At 39.7% G+C, this 26,621-nt stretch overlaps 2 protein-coding genes across 2 annotated transcripts in view; both read left to right on the top strand.

Moving 5' to 3' along the window:
- Positions 1–869: 869 nt before the first annotated feature.
- wnt16 (wingless-type MMTV integration site family, member 16) lies at positions 870–11,072 on the top strand. The gene is made up of 4 exons (XM_037761020.1): positions 870–2,631; positions 5,516–5,742; positions 8,443–8,732; positions 8,896–11,072. The coding sequence occupies exons 1-4, from the start codon at positions 2,540–2,542 to the stop codon at positions 9,352–9,354; spliced, it is 1,068 nt and encodes a 355-aa protein (XP_037616948.1). The 5' UTR covers positions 870–2,539; the 3' UTR covers positions 9,355–11,072.
- A 1,955-nt stretch (positions 11,073–13,027) lies between these two features.
- Positions 13,028–26,621, top strand: part of stab2 (stabilin 2) — a 34,569-nt gene continuing 20,975 nt past the window's right edge. The window contains exons 1-28 of the mRNA XM_037759889.1: positions 13,028–13,123; positions 14,432–14,556; positions 14,869–14,984; positions 18,299–18,384; positions 18,591–18,657; positions 18,948–19,043; positions 19,245–19,367; positions 19,541–19,737; positions 20,275–20,402; positions 20,480–20,613; positions 20,704–20,783; positions 20,934–21,083; positions 21,344–21,487; positions 21,561–21,623; positions 21,733–21,849; positions 21,936–21,989; positions 22,071–22,151; positions 22,383–22,535; positions 22,881–22,940; positions 23,037–23,138; positions 23,260–23,346; positions 24,021–24,132; positions 24,216–24,396; positions 24,488–24,581; positions 24,659–24,817; positions 25,736–25,831; positions 25,910–26,002; positions 26,085–26,132. Coding sequence (XP_037615817.1) covers positions 13,037–13,123; positions 14,432–14,556; positions 14,869–14,984; positions 18,299–18,384; positions 18,591–18,657; positions 18,948–19,043; positions 19,245–19,367; positions 19,541–19,737; positions 20,275–20,402; positions 20,480–20,613; positions 20,704–20,783; positions 20,934–21,083; positions 21,344–21,487; positions 21,561–21,623; positions 21,733–21,849; positions 21,936–21,989; positions 22,071–22,151; positions 22,383–22,535; positions 22,881–22,940; positions 23,037–23,138; positions 23,260–23,346; positions 24,021–24,132; positions 24,216–24,396; positions 24,488–24,581; positions 24,659–24,817; positions 25,736–25,831; positions 25,910–26,002; positions 26,085–26,132 — 3,033 coding nt within the window. The 5' untranslated portion in view covers positions 13,028–13,036. The remainder of the gene's footprint in view (positions 13,124–14,431; positions 14,557–14,868; positions 14,985–18,298; positions 18,385–18,590; positions 18,658–18,947; positions 19,044–19,244; positions 19,368–19,540; positions 19,738–20,274; positions 20,403–20,479; positions 20,614–20,703; positions 20,784–20,933; positions 21,084–21,343; positions 21,488–21,560; positions 21,624–21,732; positions 21,850–21,935; positions 21,990–22,070; positions 22,152–22,382; positions 22,536–22,880; positions 22,941–23,036; positions 23,139–23,259; positions 23,347–24,020; positions 24,133–24,215; positions 24,397–24,487; positions 24,582–24,658; positions 24,818–25,735; positions 25,832–25,909; positions 26,003–26,084; positions 26,133–26,621) is intronic.

Genomic DNA, 26,621 nt, shown 5'->3' with positions numbered 1-26,621 from the left:
ACTAACTAGTTTCTTATTCCTAGTATCTAGTTTCTGATGTGTACTAACTAGTTTATGTGCGCTAACTAGTTTGTGATGTATACTAGTTCTTATGCATAGTTACTAGGTACTAGTTAATAGTGCACAATAATTAGTCTCTGATGCTTACCGGTTATTTCCTGTCTTGTGTCGAACTGTTTTCCTGTATTTATGGTCAGAAGGACGTCCTCGGTCATATCAGAGCTTAATATCTCATATTTAATCACTATCAATCAGTCTAAGTCAGATCAGACTCGTTGTATCTTCCTGCCTCCTCCATATATATATTTATATTTATATACCTCAGTCCTTTATTGTGTATATATATCAGATAATATTCAGAATCAAAGACTCAATGATAATTGTGTTTATCATGTGAAAGAAATGTCTTATTAGTTCTCTGCTTATGTTTCTATATTTTTCTACAAATGTATATTGTGCCTTTATCGCTCAACATGTTTACATGCTGGAAAATAGAATATATGAATATTTAAATGAATGTTGAAAATGTTCACCAGAAACACGATTCATCAATAACAAACACAACTGTGAAGACATGAAATCTGTTTTTATTTTATTTTAAACAAAATTCAGTTTATTCCATGAATGTTGAACGATCTCATTTCAGATCTGTTTTCTACTTCAAACTTTCACAAATTCAACCATTTTTAAAGAAAAAATTGTTTTTATACATTTTTAATAAATCCTTTGCTATAAAAGTTCTATGTATCATGAAAACCTGCTGTCTTTGTTCTCATCTTTCAACTCACTTTATCACTTCATCAGTTTCATTTCATTAACTTCAGTTTCTCTTTCAAATCTGAAAAAGGTTGAGTGTTAAAGTTCATTCTTGACCTTCAAAACTGTTGTTTGATAAAAAAAGAAAATTGACTTATGTGGTGAAAACTCTGGAAAAAGCTGGTCAGTTGATACATTTATTCATTTATTTATTAATTGGTTTGTTTTTTTTAAATATGTTCACTTTGAATTTTAAGATTATGTAAAAAATTATACAAACTGTGTACTAACTAGTTTGTATCCGTACTAACTTCTTATGCATACCAACTAGTCTCTTATGCATACTAACTAGTTTCTTATGCATACCAACTAGTTTCTTATGCATACTAAATAGTTTCTTATGCATTCTAATTAGTTTCTTATGCATACTAACTAATTTCTTATGCGTACTAACTAGTTTATTTTGCGTACTAACCAGTGTCTGATATATACTAAGTAGTTTGTAAGCATACTAATTAGTTTCTTATGTGTGCTAACTAGTTTCTTATGTGTGCTAACTAGTTTGTGATGCATACTAGTTCTTATGCCTAGTAACTAGTTTCTGATGACAGCTAGACTCTAATGCTCACCAGGTAGTTTTTACACAATAGCTAGTCTCTGGTGTTTACTAACTAGTTTGTAAGTGTACTAATTAGTTTCTTATGTGTGCTAACTAGTTTCTTATGTGTGCTAACTAGTTTTTTGATGCATATTAATTCTTATGCCTAGTAACTAGTTTCTGATGACAGCTAGACTCTAATGCTCACCAGGTAGTTTTTACACAATAGCTAGTCTCTGGTGTGTACTAACTAGTTTGTAAGCATACTTATTAGTTTCTAATGTGTACTAACTAGTTTATTTTGTGTACTAACTAGTTTATTATGCGTATTAGCTAGTTTCTGATGTGAACTAACTAGTTTCTTTTGTGTAGCAACTAGTTTGTGATGTGTACTAACTAGTTTGTATCCGTACCAACTACTTTCTTATGCTTGGTGAAAGCTCCGGAAAAAGCTGGTAAGTTATACATTTATTTATTTTTTTATTTATTGGTCAAACTGATGTTTTGGTTTTTTTTTGTGTATTTGTGTATTTTAAGTGCTTCACTTTACACATAACTTTTTGGGTCGAAAATTATACAAACTAAAGTTAATCCATTATTAAACCAAACTCAACATTCGTAAATCAAGCCAATTTAAAGTTTTACTTTATATTAGTTCCTTGTAGAATTTGGCTAATTTAGTCAATTATCATGGATCATATAAAAGGTCCATCACCAGTAACTCCAGTAAAAGGTCTGAACCTTTGTTATAGCAAGTGTATATCCAGTGAGTGTTAAATTGACAATTATTTGAATGTAGTTTGGTTTGGTGTTGAATGTAGTTTGGTATATGGTGTTTGGGAGTTAGTATGCCTAATCTTTGTTTCGGCCACATGTTCTGTGATTTGCCTAACCTTATAGTTTATAAATATCCAGAGAACAGTCTCCTGTTTGTCTCTCTCATCCTTCCGTCCGTCCAATTAGCGTCCAGCTGTGACGTCAGCTGCTGAATATGGATACCGTGCTGGTCCAATGAGGATCCTCCCGGGACTCAGACTGGTCTCCAGGATACACTTAGGATAGACCCGGGTCACATCATCCCAGACAGACCAGGATCATCCATGTACCGGGATCGGGATTAATGAACGTGCTCCTGGACCGGGTTTTAGTGCTGATGGACCAGACTGGGAGATAGATGAAGAGGTCATGGAGAGACGGAGCTGTGGAGTCCGACATATGTGCACTCTGACCCTGCTGCTGGCCTGCGTGTGTCCGCTCTGCTGCAGAGCCACCTGGATGTAAGTACACTGTTAAGAATTCCCCAGTAAAATAACAGTAAAGAACTGGCAGCAGGGTTGCCTTTATGTTACTGTAAAATTAACATTATTATACTGTCGCTGAAATGTACAGCTTTGTAATGTTAATGAAAAATACAGTTTGAACTGTTTTTTTATTAATTTCACAGTATTTTACAGTTAATTTACTGTTTAAAGATACATTATATAGCTGTTTTTCACCTTTCTTTTACATTATCTTACTGATTTGTTTTAATGCACTATTTAGGTTGTATTTTTTACATACATTTTAATAAACATTATTTGTTGCCTAGATGAATAGACTTAGCAGGTTACAGACATAGGAATAGTCACACTAAATACAATTAAAGGCACTTGTTAGAAAAAAAGGTTATAATAGACTTGTTGACACTTTTCCCAAAATGTACAGTATGTCTCTAGCTGGCTACAAGCGCAGAATGCAAACCAGAACAACATGTGAGTGAAGAACAATAAAGCTAATTAACTGATTTTACAATCATGTACAATGTACAAGCCTCACATGTGCAGATCAAGTCCCAGAATTAAACAAATACTGCATAAAACGGTTACTGATGACTTTAGACAGTTGATCAGCAGTAAAGTGCTGTTTTAAGAATGCATTATAGTTCAGTTAAAAAACGGCCTATGAGCGTAATTTAACAGGTTTTCTTTTGTATTATTATTATTTAGCAATAACAGGTTAATACTGTTGAAATCCTACTGTAAATTAACAGCAATTGTTTACAGTGTAGAGAGTCCGGAGCGCGCTGCTTTTACGCACCACGACCAACTCCATTAAAGAAACGCTCAGTTTAAGGCCTCACTCCATAAACTCCTATATTTAAATACCAACTTATTAATCAGGATCCATCCGGTCTTTAACCTATAAAAAAACACCCAGGAGCAAACAACCTGTATGAAGTTCAAAATCAAAAGAATCTGAGCTGTTTTGTATTGATGAACGCACAGCTTTTAATCCTGTTTAATTTCAGTTCGGGAGTGATAAACTCATTAATATCTTTCTATCACACAATCTGGAAAATAGTCTGTATTTTTAATAAAAGTCTACATTATTTTTCTCCAAGAATACAAGCCAGAATTCAGTCGGAAAGTTTGACATTTTTGGAAAATGAATGCAAAATATTAGCGTCCTGTTTGTTCATGGATCTGAGCTGGAGCTTTATTAACTCGAGGTCCAATTAAGCCAAATTCTTTTTTAAAAGCTGCTAATTTCCTGCGCCCCTGTGTGTCTCCTCCTGTATACTGCTGTGGATTATTATATAATGCAGGTTTGGAGCGATGGAGTCCGCTCTATAACTCGGGTTAGGCCTTCATGAAATTCTTTGAATAAAATAGCAACTTTTCATGTGGGATCTCATTCAAACGAGCTTCAGTATGAGCGCCTTCAGCCAGACTCCCTTTAAAGGCTCCTCTTTTAAAGTGTCCGTACTTCAGAGCTCTTCACAGATAGTTCAGTACATCTACCGCAGCGAAGGGACACACTCTTTAATTCGGCCTACAAACATTCATAAATATCCCTTTAGTAAATAACATATCTAATAAAACATGTTTTTATTATTCTGGCTTGTGTCTCATGAATTCAGTCTTTGTTAGGTGTGTTCATTGGAGCGTGGAGGTTTACCCAGCTGGAGGCGAAAAGGAGATTTGATAAAAAAAAAAAATTCCATTTGATAAATGTCAATTTTACGGCTCCTCGCATAACTGCTGAGACAAACAGCTCTAATGTGATTCAGCAGCGACCAAACCTGCTCTGTAATCCAGCACAACATGTTCGGCCTCGTCTATTACACACTCAGTGAGGCATGAAGAGCATCAAACTGGATCATGTACAGTTGTGTATTAAATGAAAATAGTCTGCAATGCTTGATGAATACATACACAGTGTATACACAGTATTACCCATCTTGACTTAAAAAATAATGTGATTTAATAAAATGTATGAAGCATTTTATGGGTCCAAACGCCACTTTACTTCATGTTGAGATATGTAAAATGAGCTAATTCAATTAAAATATTATATATATTTTATATACTTTATATTATTTCAAATGGAATTGTTTCCTATACATATTACTTTACACCATATTAACATTATTTATTTTATATTATTATTATTATTATTATTATTATTATTATTATTTATCAATTACATTTTTCAGGGTGTAAAGAAAATCATGAAATCCCCTATTTTTTAAAAACATTTGTTTTTATATTAATATTTACAATGATGCACAGAGCTTGATGAAAATTAATTTAAATGTCTTAAAAATATGAAATTAAAAAAGCAAAATGAGCATTATTGTGATGTTGAGGTGAGGACATTTAGTGATGAAAACCATACAAAATAAACATGTTACAAATTAAAATCTAAACCACTAGATGTAATGTTGTGGACTTGTTTATAGGGCGATATGGAGAAAATCAAATACCTCAATATATCAATATTGCGATGATGTTGTAGGGTTGATTAAAATATTTTGACCATGACATTTTTAATAAATAATCAAAACTAATGTGGATATAATGACTAAGTGGGTAATAATAAAACAGTCTGGTTAGTTCAGAAAATTGCAGTCTTTAAAACCAGGAAAAGACATATTATGATATTATGATTTCTAGTCCCATATCACGATATCGATATATTATCGATATGTTGCCCAGCCCGACCTGTTTATATGTATAACATACTCTGATGGTTAAAATTAAAATTCATAGAGGTTGTTTTGTTTTTCAGTTAGGAGTCAAAAGTGACCGTAGCTGCAGAAACAGCCTGATACATTATTTGTATTTATGATATTATATACGCATATACACTCTGACAGGAACATTTTGTGGTGTTCCTCAGGTGGTTGGGCGTGACGCCGACGTTAGCTCCGGAGCACCAGGGCTGTGCTGACCTCCCTCTCAGCCACAGACAGACGGAGCTGTGCCGGCTGAAGCCTTTCCTGCTGCCCAGCATTCAGGACGGAGCCCGGCTCGCCATCGCCGAGTGTCAGAGTCAGTTCAGACACGAGAGGTGGAACTGCTCCACCACCGAACACCCGTCAGTGTTCGGACACGAGTTAACCAGCGGTGAGGACGAGTATTCAGGGTGCACACATTGATATGAAGCTGGAGGACTCAGGTCTCTAGTTCAACTAAAAGACTGTAATGTGACGTCACGATGTTAGCTGGAGGCTAAACAAAGGAAAGACTGGAGGCTAACACTAGCAGTGGGCTAAAGTTACACATCTAAAATGTCATGTCTTGCTGTGTTGTTGGGTGCCAGAATCCAGATATCACAAACATTTGAGATGACAAACTGTGTTTCGAGGCTCTAGCGAGCTACAATATCAGAGAAACGTTTCAGAGACGGAGAGTAAATGTTGCTAATGTTTAGCCTTCTGCTAACCGCAGCCGTGAGCTGTTGGCTAGATAGATAGATAGCTTTATTGATCCCCGTGGGGAAATTCGCCACCAAGTCAGACAACAACAAACAAACAAAAGCACAGTATTCACAACACACCAATAAATAAATAACATCATAAGAAGCCCTCTGAGACATAATCAACAGCTGAGCGGTACCATGGATCTAGGCCATACCTAAGAATGTTCATTAAAAAATCTGACCGCTGCTGGAACAAAAGACCTAGGCTGCGGTTAGCAGAAGGCTAAACTATTAGCAACCCTTTCTCTCCGTCTCTGAAACGCTTCGGCGATATTGTGCGACTCTGTTTTTGACTGACTTTACTGAAGGATAGTTAACTATAGGCATCTAAAGATTTATACGCCCTCAATTTATCTTTTCAGCGCTGCCGTTGGCCACCAGCCCGCCGGTCGGACGGCTGGCTACTTAGCTAGCTTAGCTTGCTAATTCCACCATGCTGTCATGAAACAGAAAATGAGGTGAACAAAGTTGTCTCTCATCTGGTGATAGCACTGTGCTTTCCTACGCTGTGACAAGAGTGTGTGGATGAAGCATTAAGTTGTTCATTTTGACTCATTTAGCGACTGGCTAGTTAGCTAGCTACCTTGCTTATTCCACCATGCTACAGAAAATGAGGCCAACAGTGGACAGCGCTGGGTCACGGTCCATCTGCCTCACGCCTCAGCGCTAGGAGACTACTTCAGCGGGAGGAGAGCAGGCGTTAGCTAGCTAGCTTGTTAGTCTCCGGACAAGCTAGCTAGCTAACTAGCCAATTCCGGAGACAGACAATCTAGCTAGCTAACTAGCCAGTTCCAGAGACAGACAAGCTAGCTAGTCTCAGACTTTATGCAGGTGATTCACAACTGTATATCTCAGAATTTACTTTACTTTTCTTCAACAAAGCAGGAAGATATTTTGGCGGGTAGCGAGCCGCGGTAAAATGTTGCGATCGTCATTTCCGGTCAGTGCGCCGCAGAGTATTCGATATGAGACAACCCTACCCCGTTGAAATTCACGCACTACTCCAGTAAGTACAGAGTGCACACAGTGCACTACATTGAAGTGTACTTATGGAAGTATATGGATTGGAACACGTCTACGGACAAGCTAGCTAGCTTACTAGCCAGTTCCGTAGACAGACAAGCTAGCTTGCTAGGTAACGTTAGCCAGCCGTCTACTCCTCCTGAAGTAGTCTACCAGTCTAAGTACAGCTGAACCTGAATACACCTGAGCCGAGGTATTAGTATTTGAATAAGCACTTACTTAAGTACTTAGGCCTATATACCTACTAAGTACTCAGCTGTACTTAGGCTTAGCTTATCTAGGTACAGCTGAACCAGAGTACTTTGTATTTAGGTATTTGCTCACTTAATTAGGCCTAAGTACTCAAGTATGTACTAAAGTATTTAAGTAAGCACTCAGCTGTACTTCAGTACATCTGAATCAAAGTACAGCTGAAAACACAAAGATCTAAATGTTTAAAGGTCTCTGTAAATCCTGTAGGAGTTTTGAATGGGACGGTGTGTTGGACAGACGTTGAGGTCTGATGACTGCATCAAAATAAACTCTGAACTTTGTTGAACTTTAATCTAATCAGAAGCATATTAAAGATACTTTAATTTCACCCTGATCATCTTCAGAACTCCAGTGTGAATGAAAGAATGTAGTGTTTATGGATAAATAATAACAGATGATTTCTCAGAGTCAATCACATGTTTTAAATCAGAATTTTAGAAGCATGTGAGACGTCAGTGATGTGATGGAGGACATAGTTAAATGTTTTGGATTTAGTTTTGAAAGCCTAATTGCTGAAATGCCACATAATATGTGGTTGAAAGTTCAGGAAAATAAGTGGACCTTTACATAAGACTTCTTTGGCATATTATTCTGAAGTGTGAATGTCAAACTGACCCTCATCCTGCAGGAACCACCAACCTTCTGGTCTTGACTTGGAACTTGTTGGTCTTGAGTCGGGACTTGACTTGGAACTTGTTGGTCTTGAGTCGGGACTTGACTTGGAACTTGTTGGTCTTGTCTCAAGACTTGTTGGTCTTGACTCAAGACTTGTTGGTCTTGACTCGGGACTTGCCTTGGAACTTGTTGGTCTTGACTCGGGACTTGACTTGGAACTTGTTGGTCTTGACTTGGGTCTTGACTTGGAACTTGTTGGTCTTGTCTCAAGACTTGTTGGTGTTGACTCGGGACTTGACTTGGAACTTGTTGGTCTTGAATCGGGACTTGACTTGGAACTTGTTGGTCTTGACTCGGTACTGGTCTTGGAACTTGTTGGTCTTGACTCGGTACTGGTCTTGATGTCACTCTGACCCTCTCTGATGTCACTCTGTCACCCGTCTCCCGTCTTGTAGGAACCAAAGAAACAGCGTTCATCCACGCGGTGATGGCGGCGGGGCTGGTCCACGCCGTCACACGCTCCTGTAGTCAGGGCAACATGACGGAGTGCGGCTGCGACACTCGGCTGCAGGGCGGCGGTTCGCCGGCGGAGGGCTGGCACTGGGGCGGCTGCTCGGACCACATCCATTACGGGATCTGGTTCAGCCGCAAGTTCATCGACAACACTGTCAAAAACATGTCGATGACCAGAGGAGGGTACACACTGAGCACCACGAACCAGCACAACAGTGAGGCCGGACGGCAGGTGGGAACGCCACGAAAGATGTTGTTTTTCCTTCAAAGTTCAAACGCCTTTTATTTTGAAAATATCTGCATCGTACTTATTGATCAGAATCTGAAATATCAGATGATCAATAGGTTGAAAAACAATCCAAACCTCATGTCTTCATTTCTTCTCTGTCCTTCAGGCGATTGTCAGGACGATGTCGACACACTGTCGTTGTCACGGCGTCTCCGGCTCCTGTGCGGTGAAGACGTGTTGGAAGACAGTGGCGGCGTTCGAGCGCGTCGGCGTGTACCTGAAGGAGCGGTACGAGCGCAGCGTTCAGGTCTCGGACCGGTCGAAGAGGAAGATGAGGAGGAAGGAGCCGCGCCGCCTCCCGGTCGACATGCACCAGCTCATCTTCTTCAACAAGTCTCCAAATTACTGCCTGGAGGACCGGCGGCGTGGCATCGCCGGCACCAGAGGACGCCGCTGCAACCGGACGTCCACCGGCTCCGACAGCTGCATCCTGCTGTGCTGCGGCAGAGGATACAACACTCATCTGGTGAGACACGTCCAACGCTGCGAGTGCAAGTTCATCTGGTGCTGCTACGTCCGCTGCAGACGCTGCGAGAGCATGAACGACATGCATACCTGTAAATAAAGACAACACACCTGGACATAAAGACAACACACCTGGACATAAAGACAACAAACCTGTAAATAAAGAAAACACACCTGGACATAAAGACAACACACCTGTAGATAAAGACAACACACTTGGACATAAAGACAACACACCTGTAAATAAAGACAACACACCTGGACATAAAGACAACACTAATGGACATAAAGACAACACACCTGTAGATAAAGACAACACACCTGGACATAAAGACAACACACCTGTAAATAAAGACAACACACCTGGACATAAAGACAACACACCTGTAAATAAAGAAAACACACCTGGACATAAAGATAACATACCTGTAGATAAAGACAACACACCTGGACATAAAGACAACACACCTGTAAATAAAGACAACACACCTGGACATAAAGACAGCACACCTGTAAATAAAGACAACACACCTGGACATAAAGACAACACAAATGGACATAAAGACAACACACCTGTAAATAAAGACAACACATCTGGACATAAAGACAACACCTGTAAATAAAAACAACACACCTGGACATAAAGACAACAAACCTGTAAATAAAGAAAACACACCTGGACATAAAGACAACACACCTGTAGATAAAGACAACACACCTGGACATAAAGACAACACACCTGTAAATAAAGACAACACACCTGGACATAAAGACAACACACATGTAGATAAAGACAACACACCTGGACATAAAGACAACACACCTGGACATAAAGACAACACACCTATAAATGAAGACAACACACCTGGACATAAAGACAACACACCTGTAAATAAAGAAAACACACCTGGACATAAAGATAACATACCTGTAGATAAAGACAACACACCTGGACATAAAGACAACACACCTGTAAATAAAGACAACACACCTGGACATAAAGACAGCACACCTGTAAATAAAGACAACACACCTGGACATAAAGACAACACAAATGGACATAAAGACAACACACCTGTAAATAAAGACAACACATCTGGACATAAAGACAACACCTGTAAATAAAAACAACACACCTGGACATAAAGACAACACACCTGTAAATAAAGACAGCACACCTGGACATAAAGACAACACATCTATAAATAAAGACAACACTAATGGACATAAAGACAACACACCTGTAAATAAAGACAACACACCTGGACATAAAGACAACACCTGTAAATAAAGACAACACACCTGGACATAAAGACAACACACCTGTAAATAAAGACAGCACACCTGGACATAAAGACAACACATCTATAAATAAAGACAACACTAATGGACATAAAGACAACACACCTGTAAATAAAGAAAACACACCTGGACATAAAGACAACACACCTGGACATAAAGACAACACACTTAGAAATAAAGAAAACACACTTGGACATAAAGACAGGAATGCACCTGGACATAAAGACAGGAACGCACCTGGATATAAAGACAGGAACACACCTGGACATAAAGACAGGAACATAACATCAGCTTTATGTGTTGAATATTGATAATTTCTTATTATAAATCTGATGTTATTAAACATAAATGATAAATCGGATCATTGATCTCTGAATCTGAGTTCTTCTGTTCTGGTGAAATTCTGATTCTGGTTGTTTTTGTGAAGCAGGACTGACGTCGGCTGGTGTTTCAGTTGATGGAAGCGTTTTAAAGGGAATCTGGTCCTGGATCAGTCACATTAAATCTGTATTTTATGAAGACAAAGTCTGACCGTTTGTTGACGACGTTGTGATGAAAACAGGAAAAACAATCATTTTAACAACATTCATATTAAAGAATTGGTTGTTGACACAATCAGAAAAACATTAAAACAATGAAATAAAATGTTTTTATATTTAATTTTAATAAACATTGATTTGTGTTTGAATATTAATGTGAACTATCACAGACTGGTTGTTTTAGGTGGAGGAGTGACTCATCACTCTGTTGCCCCCTGGTGGACCGACGGACACTAGACGGTAACCTCCATTTAAACATTATAACCATAATAATAATAATCATCTTCATTTTCTACTTTTAGTTTACAAAGTGTTTAATAATAATAATAATAATAATAATAATAATAATAATAATATGGTATACTACGGTAATAAAGCTGTATTACATGTGAATGTGATATTTACCTTTGAAATCATCAATTTAATAACATCAACAGCTGAATATCAAGAATTTATTTTCCTTTATTTTAATGTGACATAAAGAAGAAGATGTAAACATCAGGAGGAAATATTAGTGATGATAGCATCCATATATACAGCATATGTGTTATTGATTAACTTTCAACAACAAGGTGATTCAATGTGTTTGTGATTCTGGGCTTTATGAATAATGTTGACATTAAAAACATTTAAAAAAAGAAGCAAAACAAGAATAGAATCAAATAGAAGATCAAATAGCATAAAACAGAAGAGAAATTCATAATAAAAGTCGCAAATTAAATTGAATAAAAGTCAAACAGAAAGGTTTTAAGTCTAAGTTTAAAGTGAAATGTTCAAGCTAAATGTTAAATCAAAATATTAAATATAAATGTTAAAGTTAAATGTTAAATCTGAATGTTGAATGCAAATGTAAATAATAAATTCAAATGTTGAATAAAAAATAAAAAATTAAAATCTAAATATTAAATTGAAATGTTGAATCTAAATTTAAATATTAAATCTAAATGTTAAATAAAAAATGTTGAATTTAAATCTAAATGTTTAAATTAAATGTTAAATAAAAAGCTAAATGTTAAATAAAACATGTTGAATCTAAATCTAAATGTTAAAAGGACTGTTTGTAACTTTTTACACGTATAAATCTACCGGGCCAGGATCCCATGCGCGCTCGCATATGCACGCTCGCGTGTGGCCGATGTCTCTCCTCCGCTGCCTGCCTGCCTTCACTCACACACCGCGCGCGTTCTCGCAGTCTCGCTCCACCTCACGTTCATGCGCGCACACTACACACTGCAGAAGTGTTAGTTTAGCTCTGAGAATATCTAGTGAATGTACAGTGGACGTTTGTGCAGTAATAACTGCTGCAGCTCCTCCAGACCAACAGAGGTTTCCCGTGTCTTGTGAAGTGACAGGGCTCCGCAGCGAGTAACGTTATCGGCGCAGTCGGGAGACGATAACGTTTCTTTTCCAGGAAAAGCCAACACTAGGATCAGCAGTGATTCATGGAGAGACCTTCGTCTGGTCAGCTAACATTACTGCCAAGCAGGTGAAATATAGAGTGATATTGTGGTTTTAGCTGACGTGTGTCGCCTCACTGTTTTGAGCGATGCTCGTTCATGTCTATGTAGAGCGAGCAAGCGCGAGCCCGACGCTGACTTTCGTTGACTTAACGGCCACAGGTTTCACTGTTAACAAGCATTTCTGAAAGTTACAAATAGTCCTTTTAAAGTTAAATGTTAAGTCTTTTCTTTAATACGTATAAACATATTGTTAATTATTGTCGTTATTATTGTTAATCACAGAGCTGAGGGTAAAGATCCTCGACTGTGTGATTAAACAGAGTAGGTGTGTAAAAATCATCCGACTCAGCAGTTTTCAGGAAACACGTGGAGGACTGATGGAGGAGGAGGAGGAGCAGCAGCAGGAGGAGGAGGAGGAGGAGGAGGAGGGGATGCTGTAAAGGAGGCGACACACTGACAGACTGACCACAGATCAGAAGTCATGGCGTCGTGTCAGAGTTTAAAGCTGCTGTTTGTCTCTCTGATGATGATGAAGATGATGAAAATGACCTCAGCTGCATCACAACAGGTATAATCTGTTCTTCATTATTACTTTATTATTCATTCATTCATTCAGTTCACTCTGAGTGTTTGAATGAAACTTTTCAGACTTTACATTAAATGTACAAAATAATGAAACGTTTGCTGATTTTTTAAATTCTCTGCAGAAGTAAAATGAGATTTTTGAAACTCACAAGATGTTTCTGTGAGCATATTCTTATTTTTGATTTTCCCTTGTTAACATTAGACCCTAAATAATCCTTAAACTGATCTGTTAATGAAACCTTTTGTCTGTTAAAGTGTGTTTTCAACAGACTGTAAAACTCATTTATCAGCAGAATTTATACTTCAATAACTTTAAATCTAAACTACAACGCTAGTTCTAAAGTCCTCCAGGTCTTTCCCAGGACCTGAGTGAGTGTTTCTGTGTGTTTCCTGGGTGGATCAGATGGAGCTGATAACCACAGCAACTTTTCCAGTTATTACACTCACTTCCTGTTTACGCTTCCTGTCTCGCTGATGTTTTATTGGTTCTGATGGTTCTGATGGTTCTGACATTTGAGCGTTTTGATTTCTGAGTCTGGAGAGGTTTCTCACTGGAAACTGTCTGTATATTTCATTTGATTTATACGAGATTAAAACACTTCACCACTTCAATGAAATTAATCATAGAAATAAAGCAAAGAGAATGAAATCACATCGAACCTGTTTTCAACATTTAGATTTAACATTTAACGTTTAACATTTAGATTTAGATTTAATATTAACATTTAGATTCAACATTTAACATTTAACATTTAGATCCAACATTTAGATTTAACATTTAACATTTAGATTTAACACTTAGATTTAACACTTAGATTTAACATTTAGATTTAGATTAAACATTAAACATGTAATGTTTAGCATTTAGATTTAGATTCAACTTTTAACATTTAACATTTAATATTTAACATTTAACATTTAGAGTTAAAATTTTACGTTTAACATTTAACGTTTAAAATTTAGATTTAAATTTAACATTTAGATTCAATAGTCAGATTAGATTTAACATTTAGCTTCAACATTTAGATATTTATTTAACATTTAGCTTTTTTATAGTGTATTACCTGAGTTGTTAATGTAAACATTTGAATTGAAATGAATGTTGCAGCTTGCAGTCAGTGTCCAGGTGAAGAACTGACGCTCTGACTCATAGAAAATTCTTTAAATGTAAACAATTACGTGATTGGACGACCCACTGGCAGATTGCTTCTCTTGTTTTGAATAAAATAAGTTTTAATATCCCATCACTCAGCAGTTGAACTGATGATATTGAATGGCTTGTTTCTGTTAGAACATCTGCTCCAACTCCACGGTTATGAAGACTCGGACAGCGTGTCATTCGTGCAGCATCAGCATGTTGATGCCGTGTCCGTCAGGATACCAACAGACGCCCAGATCCACCGCTCCGGACTGCAAGTGAGGAATTAGTATTTGTATTCCTTCAATACAAGTGAAATATTTCAACCAGTACACGTACAAATAAACAATATGTATGTATACACTCTATACACAGGCAATATAATATATATAAACATGTAAAATATATACATCAGCTAATATAATTCCTATTACATCTTTTTTTATCTCGGTGGCTCATGTTAGTATCTCATAACTCAATGGTCTTTATCATAAATATCAAGACAGTTCATTAATGAGTACAAAACATGTATTCATTTGAGATATTGTGGATAAATTTGGATGTTGTTAACATGATGTCTGTCTGTGCAGGTACTACATCAGGACTCCCAGTCTGAAGTTACCCATCAGCGGCTGCTCCTTCGAGTGCTACCGACAGGTGGAGGTGAAGAGCTGCTGTCCTGGTTTCTGGGGTCCAGACTGTATCGGTGAGTACATCTTAATCTAAAGGGCTCATCCTCTGAGGAGCAGCACCGTGATCAATAAACAGCAGTTTTCTAGATACCTTGATAAGTGTTCATGGAGAGAAAAGGTCACGGGGTCATCTAAAGGTTCTAACCAAACCTTCTAACCCTACAGGTGTCAGATCAGACACCTTAACATTAACATTTAGATATAGATTCAACATTTAGCTTCAACATTTAGATTTAGATTTAAAATTTAGATTTAGATTTCACATTTAACTTTAACTTTAACTTAAGATTTAGATTTAGATTTAGATTTAACATTTAACATTTAACATTTAACATTTAGATATAGATTCAACATTTAGCTTCAACATGTAGATTTAGATTTAATATTAACGTTAACAATAGATTTAGATTTAATATTTCGATTTACCTTTTAACATTAACATTTAAATATAGATTTAACATTTTGACTTCAACATTTAGATATAGATTTAACGTTTAGATTCAACATTTTGATTTCCATTTAATATTTAACTTTAACATTTAGATTCAACATTTAGATTTAACATTTCATTAATAAGTAAAGCACAAAAGATGTCTTTATTTGGGATATTGTGGATACATTTTGATGTATAAGAGCACCAACATGTTCAGAAACAGTTGTTACTTTAACAAGAACAGGACCACCTCTACTCAGTCACCACTGATGGAGTATCTGCAGGCGTATTGATCTCTAACACTCTTACTTATAGTATAATAATATTATGATAATGATACACTGGCTCTGATCTGATAGCAATAACTGTATATCAATAAAAAGGAAAGATGCCTCCAGAGGTTGGACATGTGTAAAACTGTTGAAAGGAGGCCTCCAGGTGACTCCTGTCACATGTTAAGGGTTCAGTCCTGGTCCAGATCCTGCAGGATGCAGATCATCCTGCAGGATCCAGGACTTCCTTCCTTCTCTACAGATCCTCAGTCAGCAGAACAGAAATGTGCTGACGATCACAGATCGAGCTCCACTGACTGGACACTTCATGTTTAACCCCCAAATGTCCACAGCTGGTCCTGGGATTCAAACCACTGGCCTTTGGTCACGACCTTATGGGGCACCAAAATCAACATATATATATATATTTATATAACATGTTACTTGTAGGCGGTAGTTAACAATAATTAGCAATATCTTTATATGTAAAAAAAGAAAAGAAAAAGAAAAAGGAAGTTAAATCTACATGTCATTTAGATTGAGATATTTTAGAGTTAACATTTAGATTTAGATTTAACATTTTTTATTTAACTATGTTTAGCTTCAACATTTAAGTTTAACGCAGATTTATATATAATATTTATATTTAACATTAAGCTTCAACATTTAGAATTGACATTTATTTATTTTACATATAAACATATAGTTAACTGTTAGCCTACATATACAGACGTAGGCAAAGTTGTTGGTAACGTTCCGTTAAAGAGAGAAAAACCCACAATGGTCACTGAAATAACTTGAAACTGACAAAAGTAATAATAAATAAAAAATTACTGAAAATGAACTAATGAAAATCAGATATTGTTTTTGAATTGTGGTTCAACAGAATCATTTTAAAAAACAAACTAATGAAACTGGCCAGGACAAAAATGATGGTACCCCTAGAAAAGATGTAAAATAATGTGACCATAGGGACATATTAAACTAAGGTGTGTCCTGTAATTAGCATCACAGGTATCTTCAAACTTGTAATCAGTCAGTCTGCCTATTTAAAGGGTGAAAAGTAGTCACTGTGCTGTTTGGCATCATGGTGTGTACCACACTGAACATGGACCACAGAAAGCTAAGGAGAGAGTTGTCTCAGGAGATTAGAAAGAACATTATAGACCTTCATGTTAAAGGTAAAGGCTATAAGACCATCTCCAAGCAGCTTGACGTTCCTGTGACTACAGTTGCACATATTATTCAGACGTTTAAGGTCCATGGGACTGTAGCCAACCTCCCTGGACGTGGCCGCAAGGGGAAAATTGATGACATATTGAAGAGACGGATAATACGAATGGTAACCAAAGAGCCCAGAACAACTTCCAAAGAGATTAGAGGTGAACTCCAAGGTCAAGGTACATCAGTGTCAGATCGCACCATCCGTCACTGTTTGAGCCAAAGTGGACTTAATGGAAGACAACCGAGGAGGACACCAAATCATAAAAAAGCGAGACTGGAATTTGCCAAAATGCATATTGACAAGCCACAAAGCTTCTGGGAGAATGTCCTTTGGACAGATGAGACAAAACTGGAGCTTTTTGGCAAGTCACATCAGCTCTATGTTCACAGACGAAGAGATGAAGCATCCAAAGAAAAGAACACTGTACCTAATGTGAAACATGGAGGAGGCTCGGTTATGTTATGGGGCTGCTTTGTTGCATCTGGCACAGGGTGTCTTGAATCTGTGCAGGGTGCAATGAAATCTCAAGACTATCAAGGCATTCTGGAGCGAAATGTGCTGCCCAGTGTCAGAAAGCTTGGTCTCAGTTGCAGGTCATGGGTCCTCAAACAGGATAATGACCCAAAACACAGCTAAAAAACACCCAAGAATGGCTAAGAACAAAACATTGGACTATTCTGAAGTGGCCTTCTATGAGCCCTGATCTAAATCCTATTGAACATCTGTGGAAGGAGCTGAAACATGCAGTCTGGAGAAGGCACCCTTCAAACCTGAGACAGCTGGAGCAGTTTGCTCACGAGGAGTGGGCCAACATACCTATCAACAGGTGCAGAAGTCTCATTGAGAGTTACAGAAATCACTTGATTGCAGTGATTGCCTCAAAAGGTTGTGCAACAAAATATTAAGTTAATGTTACCATCATTTTTGTCTAGGCCAGTTTCATTAGTTTGTTTTTTTAAATGATTCTGCTGAACCATAATTCAAAAACAATATCTGATTTTCATTAGTTAATTTTCAGTGAATTTTTATTTATTATTACTTTTGTCAGTTTCAAGTTATTTCAGTGACCATTGTGGGTTTTTCTCTCTTTAACGGAACGTTACCAACAACTTTGCCTACGTCTGTAACATATTAACATATTAACATGAACCTCTGTCTCAGTGTGAGTTACACATATCAGCTGTAATATTGAGTTGGGTTCTTGTGATGTCTCCTGAATGACAGTCAGCACTAAAGTGAACGAAGGAAACAGATAAAAGAGGTGATGACTTTCAGAGATAAGAGAGGAAGAGGAGTGAAGAGGAGGAAGTGGAGGGATGGATGGAGGGAAGGTCTGTTTCCTCACAGGTCTGCTGACTGTTTCCTGTTGTCAGTGAGGTGTGAATGTTGTTGTTTCAGAGTGTCCTGATCGGGCCGACGGACCCTGCAGCACCAGAGGAGTCTGTTCTGATGGACTGGGAGGGGACGGCACCTGCAGCTGTCAGGTAACGCCACACACACCTGGATCAAATCTATTATTATCATTATTATTATTATTATCATTATTATCATTATTATTATTATTATTATTATTATTATTATAATAATAATAATAATAATAATATAATAATAATAAAGAGACATTAATGCTGTCAGGTAACACCACACACACCTGGATATTGTTTATTATTATTAATAATGTTGGACTCAGGTGGGCTTTGCAGGAACTGCATGTGAGGATTGTGCACCTGGTCGATATGGTCCCACCTGCAGCTCAGGTAACTGAATCACATGTGTTCTTCTTCTGTGGTATCTGTCTCTACAGTATGTTCATGTGTTCTTCTGTGGTATCTGTCTCTACAATGTGTTCATGTGTTCTTCTTCTGTGGTTTCTATCTCTACAGTGTGTTCATGTATTCTTCTTCTGTGGTTTCTGTCTCTACAGTGTGTTCATGTGTTCTTCTTCCGTGGTTTCTATATCTACAGTGTGTTCATGTGTTCTTCTTCTGTGGTTTCTGTCTCTACAGTGTGTTCATGTCTTCTTCTTCTGTGGTTTCTGTCTCTACAGTGTGTTCGTGTGTCCATGGTCTGTGTGACTCTGGTCTTAAAGGTGATGGGAGGTGCACCTGTTTCTCTGGATATAGAGGTCCAAAGTGTGATCAAGGTGAGTCACGCAGAGCTACCTGTTACATCTACAGTTATTGTCTCTGTTGTTACCTGTACTGTTACCTGTACTGTTACCTGTACTGTCACCTGTACTGTTACCTGTATCGTTACCTGTACTGTTACCTATGCTAATACCTGTATCGTTACCTGTACTGTTACCTGTACTGTCACCTGAACTGTCACCTGTGCTGTGTTTCAGAGCTCCCTGAGTGTGCGTCTCTCAGCTGTCAGGTGAACTCTCGCTGTATGGAGGATGCTCTGACGGGTCAGCTGATGTGTCAGTGTCTCCCTGGTTACCAGAAGTCAGGAGCTCAGTGTTTATGTGAGTCTTACTACCTGTTGGTGAAGTCTCAGATACGTCAGAGAACCAAACGCCATCATGTCTGAGTTCATAACATCACCCGGCGGCAAGCTGTATTCACATATAGACACATCATACTGACTGTACTGACGTATGATCCAAAATAACAGAGGACATCACGTCTGTCTCCTCAGCCATAAACCCTTGTCTCCAGCGGGTCTGTCATGTCGAGGCGTCCTGTGTCCACAACGGACCGAACCAGCACCTCTGTGCCTGTAACCAGGGTTACAGCGGAGACGGACGGGTCTGCATGGCCATCGATCCGTGTCAGACCAATCAGGGAGGCTGCTCCGCCGAGTCTGCTCGCTGCGTCTACGACGGGCCGGGGAAGGTAAGGAGATACTCAGGTCGGGGTCCAGGCCAAGATCAAGAGCAGGATCAGGATCTGGGTCAGGAACCGGGTCAGGGTCAGGGTCAGGAACAAGATCAGAATAAAGAACAGGATTAGTATCAAGAGCAACATACTCTGTATTATATTGAGAGGTGTCCTGTTGTCTCTGGTTTAGTCCCACTGTGAGCGTCTTCATCTGTCTCTGTCTCTGGTTTAGTCTGTGAGTGTCTTCATCTGTCTCTGGTTCTGGTTTAGTCCCACTGTGAGTGTCTTCATCTGTCTCTGTCTCTGGTTTAGTCCCACTGTGAGTGTCTTCATCTGTCTCAGTCTCTGGTTTAGTCCCACTGTGAGTGTCTTCATCTGTCTCTGTCTCTGGTTTAGTCCCACTGTGAGTGTCTTCATCTGTCTCTGTCTCTGGTTTAGTCCCACTGTGAGTGTCTTCATCTGTCTCTGGTTTAGTCCCATTGTGAGTGTCTTCATCTGTCTCTGGTTTAGTCCCACTGTGAGTGTCTTCATCTGTCTCGGTCTCTGGTTTAGTCCCACTGTGAGTGTCTTCCTGGCTTTGAACACCTGCTGAATGGCGGCTGCAGCCTGAAGGAGTCCTGCGGTCCTGATTCCTGTCACCAGAACGCCAACTGCACCACCGTGGGACCAGGACGAGTCGAGTCAGTCTCTTTCTTTATGTCCACATCTGTACCTGCTGAACGTACAGATGTTTTTTTAACACCGACATGTCCCTCAGATGCACCTGTCTCCAGGGTTACCTTGGTAACGGTAAAGTTTGTTACGGGAACATCATCCAGCGTCTGAGCAGTCTGAACACGGAGCCCGGAGGACAGTGGAGGGGTCAGCTGAGCAACGCCATCACGCTGTTCGGTATCAACAGATCATTTATTCATTTTGAGTGTGTCCATTGATCATAATTATATAATAATAATAATAATAATTCTATTTGTTTGTTTTCAGACTTTGTTTCGTGGCCTCTGCAGAATCTGGGACCTTTCACTCTGTTTGTCCCGATCAATAAAGGCTTCAGGGGAACTACAGTAAGATCACATTTATCTCCAGTCAAAGTCAATTTAAAGAGTCTTATTTTGGAACTTCCTGTTAGCTCAGACAATATTTTATTTTGAAGTTGATTTTTTAACACAACTATGGGTTAAATCAGGAACTCTGTCTGTCTGTGTATTGACCAGATGAAGTCTCTGACAGCAGACGCGTCCAAAGCTAAATACCTGTGTAAGATGCACTTGGTTGCCGGGGTGATGCCCTTTGACACTCTGAAGAAAACGGACGTCTTCTACACTTTGACCGGGAAATCAGCAGAGACGGACACATCGGAGGGGGTGAGAGAGACAAACACAACAAAACAAAAGCATCCATCGAACATCTTCCTCTTATACGGGGGCAGCAGGTTTAGCAGGGAATTCCAGACGTCCCCTCTCCTCAGCAACGTTTTCCAGCTCGTCTTGGGGGACCCCGAGGCGTCCCCAGACCAGACCAGATATATAATCTCTCCAGCGTGCTCTGGGTCTACCCCTGAGGCCTCTTACCAGCTGGACGTGCCCAATTATAACTCCCAGAACCTCTTTGTGATCTCTTCCAGGACTCTCAGACTAAAATCCGTATCCATGGCAGCAGGAAGAAAGGCGTGATCGTCCAGTCTGACGTGGTGGCATCCAACGGGATGATCCACATCATCAACAGGCTGATGGACGGAGTCGTGCCTACAGTGGAGAGCAACTCAGAGGTGAAATAATGAAACTTTATAGTTCGACTGATTCACTCGTTCATCCATCTCAACATCTTGTATGTTTTCTCAGGAGAATCTGATGAATATCATTTTTGACTACGGAAAATTCGACAAGTTCAAGTCTTTATTAGAGGTACGTAGATTTCACATCTTCTGTAAATCATCTTGTTTTTTGGCCATCTCCATCTTGCTTTTTTGTTTTTTTTTATGTCCCTTTTACTAAACGTTTTCTTTGTGTGCAGAAAGCTGACCTGGGGTCAGTCCTGGACCTCCCTGGTCCGATCACCGTCTTCGCTCCCACCAGTTCAGCCTTCGATGAGATGACTGAAGGTCACCTGCTGTACCTGAGCAGCGCCGAAGTAAGAAGACGTCCTCACAACTCTCCACATTTATTTCAATCAACATTTCCTAAATGATCAGAACCACTTTTATTCTGAACCTTCAGGGTCACAACAAACTGGTGGAGCTGCTCAGGAACCACATCGTCGAGTCCACCACGGTGAGTACAACTTTTAATTGACTAAATACATTTTATATCCGTCAACCCCTTCCGATGATGACTCGTGTTCCTGGTTTGAAGCTGGACGTCTTCAACGCAGTGTCCAGTCCCAGGATTGTGACGATGGCCAATCAGGTTTTGACGATTAACAAGACAGAAAATGTAAGTTTGGATCTCGTTTCCTCTTGAACCTCCATCACTCAATCATACTTGATTCATTGATATTGAATGAGTTTTTCCATGTTTAACCATTTTAATTCCAACAATCAGCTGCTTATCTTCTAACAGTTCTAGATCAGATACAAATGTAGGTCCGTGTTTGTTTCTCTGTACAGAAAGAGATTAATACAGATTCATGAAATGTGGATATTTTTGACTGCTGTTTTGTTTCAGGGTCAGATTTTATTGAATGGGGCGGCGGTGTTGGAGGCAGCAGTGGAAGCTAAAAATGGTCGTCTCTATGTGCTGGATGGAGTTTTGACTCCGTCCTCCATCGAACCGGTGCTGCCCCACAGGTGTGACATCACCAAGACCAAGATCATCAAGGTGAGCTTCAACGGCAGCCATCTTTGTTTTCTCCTGACGTTATGTTTGGCCGACGTGAGGCCTTTCTTTACTTTATGAGTACTTCTGCGTTATTGAGCACCAAGTCGGATATATCAAAGCAATTGCGACTATTTTTCTCAACATAAAATATGTTTTTTCTGGGATTATATTCATTTTTAGTGCTATTATCGTACATGTATATTATCTCATGAATATAATAGATCTAAGATGAAACAATCAATTGGTTTTAGAAGTCGCCATCTTGGTTTTTGGCTGTCTCATCAAAAACATCTGTTTCCTGTAACATATTTCTGAGATGTTTGATGATCTCTGATTTATTTTCAGGGTGAATGTGTCGGCTGCTCTAAAGTCAAACTGTCTCCGTGCTCGACTGGAGTTTATACAGTAAGATGTCTCACTCTGCTTATTTTCTCCAGATTTTGTTTCCTTACACCCTTATATGTGATCAGAAACATGATGCTGCGTCTCTTTATTGATCAGGGCTCCTCCACCTTCGGATGTGTCTACATGCTGTCCCTCAGCATATCAGCTGTTAACATCCCGGCGACAGGCTGCTCACCGCTCTGCAACGCCACCGTCACAGTAAACTAACACACCGTTACCAGACGTAGAAATCAGATATCGTTACAGATGAGTCCGGAAACAGTCTTTATAAAACAAACGAAAATACAGGAGTTGTTGACTGATGTGTTTCTGTGTTCAGACTCCAGCATGTTGTAAAGGTTTCTATGGGCCAGACTGCAGTCCCTGTCCAGGTGGATACCAGACACCATGCTCCGGTCACGGTCAGGTCAGTTTCAACACACTCAACACATCAAGGGGTTTTTATACTTTAAAAGTTAATACATTTTAACTTGGAAATGGAAGTGTTTTTCTGTTGTAGTGTCTGGAGGGGATTGGAGGAAATGGAAGGGTTTTTCTAGTGTTTCGAGGGGAGTTGGAGGAAATGGAAGTGTTTTTCTGTTGTAGTGTTTCGAGGGGATTGGAAGAAATGGAAGTGTGTTTCTGTTGTAATGTCTGGAGGGGATTGGGGGAAATGGAAGTATTTTTCTGTTGTAGTGTTTCCAGGGGATTGGAGGAAATGGAAGTGTTTTTCTGTTGTAGTGTTTCGAGGGGATTGGAGGAAATGGAAGGGTTTTTCTGTTGTAGGGTTTCGAGGGGATTGGAGGAAATTGAAGTGTTTTTCTGTTGTAATGTCTGGAGAGGATTGGGGGAAATGGAAGTGTTTTTCTGTTGTAGTGTTTTAAGGGGACTGGACGAAATGGAAGGGTTTTTCTGTTGTAGGGTTTCGAGGGGATTGGAGGAAATTTAAGTGTTTTTCTGTTGTAGTGTCTGGAGAGGATTGGAGGAAAGGGAAGTGTTTTTCTGTTGTAGTGTTTCAAGGGGATTGGAGGAAAAGGAAGTGTTTTTCTGTTGTAGTGTCTGGAGGGGATTGGAGGAAATGGAAGTGCTTTTCTGTTGTAGTGTTTCGAGGGGATTGGAGGAAATGGATCGTGTATCTGTGATTCGAACTTCCGAGGCTCTCGCTGTCATTACTGCTCCTCCTCCAATAAATACGGACCAAACTGTGACAGAAGTAAGTGTGAGCCGTCACTTCCTGTGACATCATATAGGTAGGTGTGATGTCACCTGTGTTAACCCTCACCTGTCCGTCCTCAGCCTGTCCCTGTGTCCACGGACAGTGTGATAACCGCCCGGACTCAAACGGTCGCTGTAAACCGGACTCCTGTCTGACGGGTTTCACCGGTCAGTTCTGCGATCGCAGGACGGCGGTGTGCGGCGTTCAGGCTCAGTTCTGTCACGCCCATGCAGACTGTGACTTCAGCCAGGGAACCACCAGGTGAGTTTGCCTGCGTCCATCATTGAAGGAACACATGAACAGTTGTTAACTACAGCTGACCAGACAGTTTATCTGCTGTGTGTGTTTCTAGGTGTGTATGTAAACATGGTTACCAAGGTGACGGCATCACCTGTGTTGAGTCGGACCCCTGTGCTTCACCTCTCCGTGGCGGCTGCAGTGTGAATGTACGTCACTTATTATCCCCTCATCTTAAATGTGTAATAAATATGTTTTTAATAATCGCTGATGTCCTCACCTGCAGGCTAAATGCATAAAGACAGGACCAGCCACTCACACCTGTCAGTGTCTGACCGGATGGAGGGACGACGAAGACGAGTGTCAGCCAATCAACAACTGTGATGGTCCGGACGCTGGCGGCTGCCACCCCAACGCCACCTGCATCTACGTCGGACCTGGACAGGTGACATCATCACACGTTTTAAAGGACTACACCTTGACTTTCATCTGTTCACTTTCATCTCTTTTTTTATTTAAGGTGTACCAAAACTATGCCGTACACTACGTACACTACACTGTACACTACGTACACTACACCGTACACTATACTACACTGTACACTACACTACACCGTACACTACACCGTACACTACATACACTACACCGTACACTACACCGTACACTACATACACTACACCGTACACTACACTACACCGTACACTACATACACTACATCATATACTACACCGTATACTACGCTGTAAACTACGTACACTACTTACACTATACTGTACACTACAGCGTACACTACACCGTACACTACACCGTACACTACACCGTACACCACACTGTACAGTAGACTACGTACACTACTTACACTACACTGTACACTACACCGTACACTACATACACTACACCGTAGACTACGTATACTACACCGTACATTACGTACACTACACCATACACTACACTGTACATTACGTACACTACACCGTACACTACGTACACTACACCGTACATTACGTACACTATACCGTACACTACACTGTACACTATGGACACTACACCGTACATTACGTACACTATACCGTACACTACACTGTACACTATGTACACTACACCGTACACAACGTACACTATGTACACTACGCCATACACTACACCATACACAACGTACACTTCGCCGTACAGTACGTACACTACACCGTTCACTACATACACTTCTGATGAAGTGCAGACGTTTCTGTGTTTGGTTGCCATTGAAATGATTGGGTGAGTGTGCCGTTGAAGATGATGTCACAGCGGTTTCGTTCTCAGTAGTGTCACCATACAGTTCATAAAGTTTCTTCTTCTCTTCACGTTGTACTTGTTGAACCGACAGAGTGACTGTACGTGTAAAGCCGGCTACAAAGGAAACGGGCAAGACTGTGAAGCTGTGAATCAGTGTGTGACCGTTAATGGAGGCTGTCATTACCTGGTGAGTCACGTCTTCATCACTGTTTAGTCGGAACCGATGAAGGTGATGAAGAACATGAGGTGTGTGTGTTTTGTTCAGGCCAGCTGCCTCCTGCTGTTCTCTCAGTGGACGTGTGTTTGTGACGATGAATACATTGGAAATGGACACGTGTGTTACGGTACCGTGGAGCAGGTGAGAGTCCTGAACATGGATCAACATGTTTATACGTTAAACAGTGTTTCTGGATCTGAGTCTGTTCTCATGTTGCGTCCAGGCGCTGCTGGATCTGCCCAACGCCTCCGAGTTCTTCACATGGACAACTGTGAGTATCATCAGAAACCACTGGGCAGACCAGCAATTATATAATTTGTATAATTTATCAACTACATAATTAAGGACATGCGGTTATCACGAATATATATATATAAATATACACATGTATTTAACTGGAGAGCACAAATCGAGAATTTACACGTATCATATGTATCTCAAATGTTTGTATTTATATACGTTTATATACTATGTAACCCCAAGTTATGTGAGCATCTAGGACAAATTCATGTATGTATGTAACTGCAACATGTCTCACAAATATATGTCCATTTAGATCAACAATGTATATTACAAACACCGGCTGTCAAAGTTAGGCTTTTGGCCGTCGCCATCTTAGTTTCTGTCCGTCTCCATCTTGGTTTTTGGTCGTCGCTATCTTGGTGTTTGACCGTCTCCATCTTGGTTTCTGACCGTCGCCATCTTGTCGTTTGACCGTCGCCATCTTGTTTTTTGGCCGTCGCTATCTTGGAGTGTGTTC

The sequence above is a fragment of the Sebastes umbrosus genome, chromosome 23 (assembly GCF_015220745.1).
Source record: "Sebastes umbrosus isolate fSebUmb1 chromosome 23, fSebUmb1.pri, whole genome shotgun sequence".
NCBI lineage: Eukaryota > Metazoa > Chordata > Actinopteri > Perciformes > Sebastidae > Sebastes > Sebastes umbrosus.
Note: the sequence above shows the minus strand (reverse complement) of the source record. Positions and strands in the feature narration are given on the sequence as shown.

Coding starts and splice junctions, on each gene's coding strand:
- wnt16 (XM_037761020.1), top strand. CDS start 2,540: ATGGAGAGACGGAGCTGTGGAGTCCGACATATGTGCACTCTGACCCTG. Junction 2,632..5,515: donor TGCTGCAGAGCCACCTGGAT/GTAAGTACACTG, acceptor GGTGTTCCTCAG/GTGGTTGGGCGTGACGCCGA. Junction 8,733..8,895: donor ACAGTGAGGCCGGACGGCAG/GTGGGAACGCCA, acceptor TCTGTCCTTCAG/GCGATTGTCAGGACGATGTC.